General features: G+C 40.6%; 1 protein-coding gene across 1 annotated transcript; it reads left to right on the top strand.

The window, feature by feature from the left end:
- The first annotated feature begins 259 nt into the window (after positions 1-259).
- npy (neuropeptide Y) lies at positions 260-10,316 on the top strand. Its single transcript, XM_031854234.1, has 5 exons — positions 260-318; positions 8,231-8,318; positions 8,622-8,809; positions 9,867-9,956; positions 10,042-10,316. The coding sequence occupies exons 1-5, from the start codon at positions 260-262 to the stop codon at positions 10,061-10,063; spliced, it is 447 nt and encodes a 148-aa protein (XP_031710094.1). The 3' UTR covers positions 10,064-10,316.
- The last annotated feature ends 780 nt before the right edge of the window (positions 10,317-11,096 follow it).

Genomic DNA, 11,096 nt, shown 5'->3' with positions numbered 1-11,096 from the left:
CAGGTCATGTTGTCTCCATTGGTGGCCCACATTCTAACGTCTTTAACTGAGAAATAAAATGAACAGGGATCTCAATGAGGACTCACACTGAAATGTTTCCTCTGCGAGGAAGGATGGCAAGACAAACTGGATCAGCATCTACGCTGGTGATGGCCAGTGCATCTCAAGTCACCTGTGTCGTAATGTAAATATTACCCGAGGGAACTTGGTGTATGTTTGTGCGCGTGTGTTAGTGAGCTGAACAGGTGGTTTCGAGGGAATGGAAGGGCTACGTCTGAAGGATGGCATGGATGCACCTGGGTCTCTGCATGCAGCCGGGTGCTGAAGAGGAAGCAAGTGGAAGGGATCCCATCTGAAAGCTGACACTTCAGATTCAGTGTGTCTCTACGATGACCATGGTATCAGGTTGCTGCAACATAAAGTATGTACACAAACATTCAGAGCGGCATACATACTTTAAACCAAACATATTTCCTCTTTGCTACCCAGAAGAGCTTTGTTGACATAAAGAATCAATCATATTTTAAAGAAACACTTGACCTATTTCTGCTGCTTTCTCATGGACATTTTTACTCCCAGAGAAAAACCCATTAATTTAAAAGGTGAAGGCCTGACAGTTAGTCAGGCGCAATTACAATTTAGAGTAATTACCTCTCCATAGCAACCCTGTTTAGGAGGCTACAAGTAAATTACTTTGGCAATGAATTGGAGCGAATGACTACTACACTTCCCATATCCCCATGGAAACCACGCCCCGCTTGACTGACACATTCAACACTACGAATCAAGAAGAGAGCACAAAAGATTAAATTGGCAATTACTGTGCAAGGAAACACTTAAATACCCCAGTGACAGTTGCAGTAGGCACACCTTGAGATGAAGAACACGCTCCCCTAATTTACCCACAGAGAGAGACGGAGGTAACAAAAACTCAGCGGCACAAAGAGACACCATGGACTATCGACTACCGACAAATCACTTGAAGCTCTTAGATCACTCGGAGGAAAAGTACAACTTGAAAAAGATTTTCCATAATACTTAAAAAGATGGACAATAATATATTTTTGTTACTTCATTGAGATACTGCACAGCCCACCTGGATGTGAAAGACAAAACAAATAGTGTGCGAGTCCACAAAATCTGTTGGGCTTCAAACCCTTTGATTTTATTCTGTCGCAGTAATAATTATTACCGAACTCGACAGTTCTATGGAGCATTTCCAACTTGCAACTTTAGTGTTCTGATTCACTCTTACCTCGGTTTTCTAACGCAGCAAGAAGCACTTTTTTAAGGAAAAAGCTTTGTTTAACACACTGTGCACTACCTGCCCTGCATCAAACTGCAGGTAGTAGAGCAGGGATACTCAACCTCCTTTGCTAAGGTGCTGCTTTTGCAAAATATACAAGAGCAAAGACAGCAGTTAATAGTTAATTGGTCGGACCTCTGTCGGGGGTCCTCCCCTGGCACTTTTTTTGATAAACACGCTCTATTAGTCTATTTGGATAGACTTTGTTTATGCATGTTGGCACCTTATTTATGTTCAGGAAAATAAAAATTCCCTTGTGAATCAAATAATTTTCATTGTGATTTGGAAAATATCATAAGTTGAGTATACTGCAGTAGAGGTTAGCGGCTAGCTAGTGAACGTAGTGGAGCATTTTGCAGTTAAAGAGCCAGATCGTTCCCTCAGGAGCTGGTGGAGACCTAAAACAGAGCTAAAAGAGAGTGAGCGGATAAACCGTCAGGTAGACACAAACACTATGTTACTCTGACTACTGGATTTAAAAGGTCATGTTGCGTTAACAACTAGTTACCCCCAAGTGGCAAAAAATTATCTGTTATTGCAAATAAGTAAATATCTGAATGACCTAAAGGTCACATAATGCTTCAGGGTGTATTTATATAGTCTAATATACAATACAATATTAACAGAATAATTAACACAAGCAGGATTTATCCGACAGTAACACAATACTATTTCCAAATGCAAAAATGCATTTGTTTTTAATGTTAATAATTATTGTGCACATATCATAACATTGCTGTAAATGGACATCCACTGAATTACTTAATCTCTCCCATCACAGCTTTCTTTGGTTGCCAAACTTCGAATCAGGTTTTCATTCAATATGGACCACTATGCTACTTTCAGTCATCAACTAAAATTCTCAAATCAGACTCAAATACCAATATTCTCTTTCCTCCAAGTACACTCTTCTGATTATCAGAAGAAACAGCCAGTTTCCTATTTAGGACAGATCTTACGCAAACAAAATACAGCTTGTTCCATTTCTAAGAAGAACAAAAAACCCATCACAAACTCCTAAAAGCGAAGCACAATCCTCCGTATGACTTTGACACATTGGACACATTGTATGTGTGTGTGTTGCCTCTCTTTTGTGGTAGAAACAGTGGGAAATTGACAAAGCAGCGACTTCAAAGAGGCTCTGCTTCGATCCCCTCCGGTGTCGACAGACTCCGAGAGGGGGATGGAGAGCGGGTCATGAGAAATAGATTTTGCTTTTTCACAAAGCACAGTGATACCAAACAGAATGGGATGTTGTATCGCTAGGTTAAATCAATACTAATGTTTGCCTAATAGAAGTGTGTTTAAACACATGCAGCCGCATGCACTCGCTCACACATATACACACACTAATGGAGTTCATGTGACCAGAAACACACACACATGGCATACTGTAGGTTTGGAATTAGTGCTAATAATTCTTGTTTGTATAGAACAGTGATATCAGTGCCACGTAGTTATAAGGTGCTTGTAAATGGTTCATAAATTGTCCTATTTTAAAAAGGACCAAGTCAATAAGAAAGAGTCGTATGGTTTCCATTTTACAATAAGCGTCACATCTGCTGTTATAAATCAAGTTATTACGTTTTTCAGAAGCTTCTGTAAACTAAATTTAAGAGCAGCCCAAAAAAACAGCCAACCGTGACCACATCAATTTGATGGATCCTTAACTCACCCTAAAGACGGGACCTGGTCTGGAGTTCACCAATTGGATATTAGTTTAGAATCCTGCTAAACTAATATCAAGTAAAAATTACATCAAAATACTTGAACGACTTATCAATGAAATCTAAATGCAAAGTTTCACATCACAGTCATTACATGTCCGTTAAATGTAAAGCTACGGGCAGCAGCCACATAGCTTAAAATGTATTTCACGCCCCTTCACGCTCTGCCTGAACACAGTAAAAAGCTCCTTATTAAGTAAACAAAGATGCAACATGTTAATTAGCTTTGGAGGTGCTGGTAGGCAGACTCTGTTACCTTTGGACAGAGCCAGGCTAGCTGCTTTATGCTACGCTAAGCTAAGCTAACAGGCTGCTGGATGTGCCTCTACATTACGTCACACGAGAGTGGTATTGATCTCTTCGTTTAATTCTCAGTAAGAAAGCAACCAATAATATTATTGTTATTCCTTTAAAGCACTTTAAACTTTGTGCTCTTACGTCAGGCTAAAAAAGTATTAATATCCGTCTTGTCTCAAGAATTTAAAGGGTCTTAAACTATACAATTGCTGATCAGTAAAGCATTAATACATCACTTACAACTTGAACTTCAGAGCTATCCCTAATTATAATACTGCACTTGTAATTAAAATAGCTGCAGCTTCAGCGTGAGGGTGTAGTGTTCTCCTTGTGAGTATGTCCTTGAGTGTTTCTGCGCACAGAAATCAAACATTATGCACCTGCATAGTACATTTAAATCTGTAATTGCATTTAATTATCAGAACAAGTATTTGGAAAAACTCAATGGGTGATTGACAGCAATGTGGAAAAAATGTGTTCTTTGCGACACACTGTTGAGAATTGAAGCTTTCAATCGCTTTCTACTGCAGTTAATTAGCTGGACTGCTTAAATCATACTTTCCCTCCATTATCAGGTCCCTCAGTGGTGAAGCTTGCATCTCGCATGGTGTCTAACATGCTGGTACTCTTCAGACCTTTGCTAAATAGCTGAAAAAGGGCTGTCAAAATCATATTCAGCAGGCATATTAAAATGTTGAACCACTTTGGCCATCGTGACGTCCTTCTTCACTTGTGTTGTGTTTAAATACACACATTTCTCCATAAACATTTAAAGAGGTCCGTAAGGAGTCTTTTTTCTTTTAGGAGTTTTATATGACTATATTTAAAAATCTATTTAAAATGAATACAGAGCAGATGTAATAATACTGATAAACAACACTTATATAAGCTTAATTAGCACCTGCATGTATGTTAATTATTATTATGTCATGGAGGTTCAACAAACACGCCAACACTCTGACATGACCATGACACATCCAGACTATTGTGGTCTCACATAGGTCACAACAGTTATTAAACTAAAGTTTAGAGCCCTTTGACGTGGATACAACTTTCATCAGGTTTCCTAATATCAAGGCTCTGGACTCTGACCTGCACACCTGAGCCGAACCAACCTGTCACAGCGTGGTGGCTCGACCTTCTGTTCATCTGTCAATCAAAAGACCTTCTATGATGTCACTCTTGACGTGACATTTGTGCTGCGTTCGCCCCCAGGAGCAGATGTGGCAGAGACACATTAAACATACACAGGCAGACACACACAGATCACAGAAAACAGCGAGGAACATTGAGAGAAGACGTAAAGACAGGTACACGCCGAGACTGGGACATTATTTCTTGTCATTTCCTCATTGAGCAGTTGTCAGTATCGTATTTACTCTGAACTGAGAGTGGAGAGGAGAGAGCTTATGTTCTTTGAGATGCTATATGGTTCAGTAATTGCCTGTGAAGGCTGTCAATTAATGTCAAAGCCAAAACAAAGGAAAATGGCTTCTCTGAAGTGATGATAGCTAATGGTTCAGAGACGTGGGTAGCAGAAATGATACTTACTTGGATGGGAGACCAGTTCTTTAAAAACAAGGCAATTATTGTTGTAATGTATGGAAACAACATTGAATCAGTAATAACAGCAAAAATATATACAGTATATTTGATTTAACAATGCAACACAGCTCAACTCAAGATAAAATATTTGGCAATCTGATTGTTTCAGTTGATTTAATTATTGACAAAGATCCCTGAAATATGAACCTAATATAAGGACCTCTTTTTACTCAAATCACCTTCAGTTTGAAGCTGCAGCCCACGTAGCCAAACAGGGGGTTGCCGATGCTCTATCTAAGTAATAGTAGTGCTTGCTTACCAGAAGTAACATACTGTCACCACAGCACAATAGCGTAGTAAAAAGTAACAATTTAGATGTCAGACGTCTGTGTAAAAGAGGAGTAATAGCCAAGAAAGAAATAACCAAAGCTGTATGAGATTTATCCTTTTTGACTTGTCTTCTCAGTCCGTTTTCATGCAACCGCCTGATAGAGACCATACGGGCCGCCTGCTTGTCAGTATTTTTGCTTTTACAGTTGTGCACACTGTAAATTTGAAAAGTGTGATTCACAGCAGCGGAAAATTACAGCGAGCCTTTTCATCTTAACAAATCTGGGAAGAGAAGTTATTGTCCAAACCAGGAGGCTGATGGGAGGAGGGGAAGACAGATTTACATTTAAACAGCTTGCTCTCCAAAGGAAATGATTTCTGACAACGTCAAACCAAGCTCCAAGAAATTATCTTAAACGGCATTTACCGAAAAAGGTGCTAGATTTAGAGCAGCAATGTATTTTCTGTTACATTGATTGTAGGTATTTCGATTTTTCAAATTAGCGTAAACAACCGGGACTGTATTGGAGATCCTCTTTGTGCTGCACAGCAGATTTCTTCCTAAAAGATTTTCACCAAAAGGCTCACGCTGTAAAATGCATTGAAGAGGGTCAAGGTTGTGTTATGATCACAATAATTTCACTAACGTACCACAATGAATGTGGTGATTCACTGACGTTAAGCTTTCAACATTTCATTTAATCTGCAAAAGCAGCTCTGACATAAGTTATATTTCTGTGGTTAGGATTTGTTTTCTTTTCCTAAAGTTGTTTTATCTACAAAGCTTCTCCTTCTGACAGTCTAAAAACTGTTTGGCTAATGGTGGCAACGATCTGTTCAGAAAGCTTAAATCCATCCGTAAAGATGTGGATTTGTCTCTGTGTGTTTCCTAATCCACTCTGGGACGAGCATATTGCGTTTAGGATTCATCCACTGTGTTGTTAACATTTTGCTCCACCTAAGGTAGCCAGCAAGGGCCATGAGAGTAAACTGAAATGAGTAGTCAGTGGTGCATTATTTAGCTGTAAGCATCAGTGAAAGGACTGTGACCATGCAGCAATACACATGATCTGGAAATTGCTGGGGCTCTTGGGATGATAATGTGCGGTCTTCCACTTTGGTTAACATCTACTTCATGGATTAGAATACATTCACGTTCCCTAAACATTTACATTTTTCCAATTACCTGCAAAATGCATGCTAAATTAAAATAGTACACATGGTAACATAATAGCCTGTCCAATTAGACGCGTGAGGCAGTTGTTTTGCACATGTTACCAAGGTAGCTTTAGCATTTTGCATATACTGTACTTTGCCCGAGGAGAGCCTCACAAAGCCTGAAGACTGAAGACTCCTATCACTTGTTCTCAGCTGATACAAGTATAACCCAACATGGCCGCTTCTATTTTCGCCTTTCTGCTTCAGGGATCGATGAGTTGTGCAGATTTGGTACAACCTTAAGCTGTCACCTGCGTCTTCAACATTGGAGCTCATACATCTATTAGACCATCGAGTTCAAAGTCACTTTACTCAGTCTGGTGTTTAAGCAAGCGTGAACTGACCTCTCAACTTCGTCTACGTGCTTCATGCATCTGCTTCATTCAGACACTTTCGTAGCCGCAAGCTTTAAAAAGGTGTTATACCTATTGAAGTGAGCCACTGAGTGTGTTTGTGTGTGTGTGTGTGTGTGTGTGTGTATCTCCTGAAGAGGACTAGAAGTTGTAATTCCTGCCTGCGATCGTCATGATTCGGTCATGACTTTGTGCTCCATGTTCTCGCACTCGTGTCTCATTCCTCATCTCCTAACATCCTGTGCGATACAAAAAGCCCTTAACGCATCCTCTGCGCTACTTAAAAAGCAGCACTGCTGAAGAATGCTGATTTTGATAGATTATATGGCTGCGAGCCGATATACAAAAGGATTATGAATAGGATGTAAATGAAGCACTGGGTGATACAGATTCATTTGAAGTGCTATTTGGGTTTTCTTATTAAGAGGGTTTCTAGGAGATTGGGCTCTTCACTGACGTGTCTTGATATTCATGTTAGGCCTTTTGTTCACGTTGAGTGTCCCAGTCTCTCTTTCCTGATGGAATGAGCTGCAAAACGAAATTAGTGGACCGATTCAGGCAAACAGCGAGTCAAAAAAAATGGGGGCTCATGTGCATGCGAGTCTGTTTGAGATCTGTTTTTATTCCCGATCACCCGAGGCGTCCTTATTGGAGCGTCTTTTGGTAAGGAGGATTCATTTGAAGTTCGCCCAAAGTGTCACATCACTGCCATTCTTTTTTGACCTCAGGTGGGATTATTGGTCTCATTATGCAGAAGAATCGCTACTTGATTGTGAAATAATGTTTCACCGTCTTCCTCACAGTGACGCCTCATAAACACCAAAACAGCACACTCAGCATGTGTGTATCAATCTGTTTAGCAGTGAGCATTTGAATGCCACAGTTATTAGGAGGGTTTGTCTCTGGCAGATGTGTGTGTTGTTCCTGTTTATGTACACTCACACACACACACACACACACACACACACACACACACACACACACACACACACACCTGCATCTGAGACATAGAATATAATCTTACATACGTCAACATAATTATTGCATTAACAACAGTAATTTAGTTCAGTAATATTTCCAAAGTGCTTAACAGTGACTTTCTTGTGAATGTACCAGACTTTCTATGTTCACTACAATATATATATGCAACTTTCCTCTCATTGGTTTGAGTCCTAAAATATTATTATAGCAGCTTGATTGGCCACATTCTTTAAAAAAACGACTTAATCCCTAATCCCTCTTGGCTCATTGTGGAAAAAGGGGCTTATTAACTGATTCTAATTTTAGTTTGTGTTATTCTACGTCTTTTAAATTCGTGTAAACACCTTTTTTTTTTTTTAAAAGCACGCTGATGACAGCATCACTAGTGACGTTCACGTGAAGAAAGGCAGAGACTTGCGCTAAACGGTGCGCAGCTCTGACGCGTATTTCTGCAGCGCGTCTGGCGCTCACAGATATAAAACCCACCGCGCAACAAGCGCCCAGAAGAGCAGAAGAGACACCTCAGGACAGCTGAATTCTCCCTCTAATCCTCTGGGAAATGTAAGTACCTTGATATTTGACTTACAAAAACCTTGACTGTTATTGACAGGAAACTTATTTAAAGTCTCTAGACATGAATCTGCTAGTTGCAGCTACAAAAGTTTCATTTACATGTTTGTTTGTTTTTACTACCAACAAGACATTTATCCCTCAAGCAATGTCCTCCTCAGCAAGAAACCTACTCTCAATAAATAACAATTCATCTAAAAACAGAACAGGACATTTATTAAAGCACAGTGGAACAAGTGTCCAGAGATGTGGCACTGACCTAACAGTTTTTTTTACTTGTTTCTACTCGACCAGATGCATCCTAACGTGGTAAGCTGGCTGGGGACTCTGGGGTTCCTGCTGTGGGCGCTGCTCTGCCTGGGCGCTCTGACGGAGGGATACCCGGTGAAACCGGAGAACCCTGGGGATGACGCCCCGGCGGATGAACTGGCCAAGTACTACTCAGCCCTGAGACACTACATCAACCTCATCACAAGACAGAGGTAGGCGGACTAATTGCACCTCTCTGCAAAGAACAGAATCGAACAGAGAGTTTATTAACAGAGCTGGAGTCATTTAACTTCCGTTTTTATAACGATTACAAGGAATACTTCGCAATATTTCTTTCTCCTTAAATCACTGGATTCATATTTGTCCACTTGCTGGTAGCTTCTCCACATTGTTCTCTATTTAATTGTATTCTCCAATTAAAAAAACAAAAATGCAACCACCATTGAATATAATGAGATGACTGCTATCAGATAAAACATTCTTTTAATCAAGTGGTGCTTAATATTGTTAGACTTCTAGCCATTTTCTTCAATAGCCGTTAATACTGTACCAGCTAAAAAGTTATGCAGAGTAGGAGTGCAGGATTTTAAGTTTGTTGGATTGTTTATTATCATGGCTGCGAGGCATACAAAAAATATATATATTTAATTTGAGAAAATAATAAATTCTACAGTTAACAATGGTCTTTCCCCAAGATTTGGCATTTTCTATTATGTTCTTGACATGATAATCTGAAAAAATTAACTGCAAACTTTTCACATCAAACAAAGCCAAGTTTTGCCTATTCGAGCTGCAGGTTTATTTTTACAGCTTGTGACAGAGCAGGGAACACCCGCTGCCCATTTACCTGTAGAACCACCTGAGGGGAAATGACTGCCATGCCAGCATGGCGTGTCCACCATTTTCAGCTTTCTTCTGAATGTCAGGGGGCTTGCATGCCGGCTGCAGGCATTAAGCCACCCAGGGGTTCAGGCACGCTGCACAGCTTATCATCTGAGGGGCAGAGAAGGAAATATGACCACCCGCAATGCAACTCCTGTCTGCCCCTGCAGGGTCTCGGTCTGACTGTATTCAGTCTTCACTGAGGTTTTAATTGGATTTATGACAAAGTAATATGTCACGGTATGTATTTCTCTGTGCTCAATTCATCGCTCTCTCTCTCTTTTTCTCTGATGTATTTTGACAGCCAAAATGTTCCATGTTGATGCTAAGCCCTTTCAAGTTCTGTCCGTCTAAATGCCTGTCACTCCGTCTCTTTCTTTGTCTCAGGTATGGAAAGAGGTCCAGTCCTGAGATTCTGGACACGCTGGTCTCAGAGCTGCTGTTGAAGGAAAGCACAGACACGGTCCCACAGTCAAGGTGTGTGTGTGTGTGTAAAACTGTCAGTGTGACATTGTCGCAACTCGCAGGGAGCTGACCTTGTCCTCTGCTTCTCTCTCTCCAGATATGACCCTTCATTTTGGTGATGTTGTCAACGGGGTTGTCTCCACCTTCACTGCCGCTGATATTCTGACCTCTATGACCACCCTGCCTCTGCCCCTTTTACCTTTATGAGCCGTATATTCAACCCCTCCTCCCTTACCCATCAGCTACAGTCACAACTGCTTATACTATTGTAAATAGTTTATTCAGAGTTATCATGTGAAACATAAAGGTCAAGTGGGAGAGGGAATGCTGATTGTGTTGTATAATTGTGCTATTAAAGATTCATTGTTTGAAGGAATGTATTTCTTTGATTCTGTTTTGATAGATGCAATGGTTTTAAACTGCAGACGCTGTACTCAAACTGTTACAAAATGTCAAAAGTACCTGAGCACACTTATGGGGGCAAATTGAGCAGCGATTGATGGCTGACATTGTATTATATCGTCTATGCGATTAATTATTTGATATATAAGGTCACTAAGATGTCAGTTGAGAGAGAACATTGGTCCTGAATGCTCCGCTGACACATCCCAGGCACTGATGGCTTGATGTCTTCCCTCATGATGAGATCAAGTTGACTTGCTGTGGCGCACCTCGCCTTCCAGCTGAAATCCATGTAGCAGCTAATGTAACTATGACACTGGATAATGAGGCAAAAGCCCATTTAAACTGGGCCTAGCATGCATGAATGGTCCGGTAAAAGCGAAGATGGTCAGAAGACATCAGTCAATTTTGGAGCTACCAATTGTGTAGCTAATGGCGCTCTCTTGTGGCCATGAGGATAAGTAGCTACTCTGAAACTAAATGAAGGGAGAAATGGCATTTCCAGTAGCATTATTGCAATTACACGAGCGGTTAGCCTACCGCAACATGACATCTAATCGGCCCCATAGAGCACAAAGCAAGCAGTTAAGAGGCACTGCAGACACACAGTCTGCATTGGAAATGAGATAACCCAGAGGACGAAAAAACACATTCACACAGTTATTGATATTCATGTGGTGGTTCCATATTTTATCCCAAGTGTGGAGCGAGCATTCAGTCATTAATACAACAGTGAACTAGTAACGTTGA

Source organism: Anarrhichthys ocellatus, unplaced genomic scaffold, assembly GCF_004355925.1.
Source record: "Anarrhichthys ocellatus isolate YVR2014 unplaced genomic scaffold, GSC_Weel_1.0 scaffold14, whole genome shotgun sequence".
Taxonomy (NCBI): Eukaryota; Metazoa; Chordata; class Actinopteri; order Perciformes; family Anarhichadidae; genus Anarrhichthys; species Anarrhichthys ocellatus.
The sequence above is the reverse complement of the archived record's forward strand: the minus strand, read 5'-3'. Positions and strand labels throughout refer to the sequence as shown.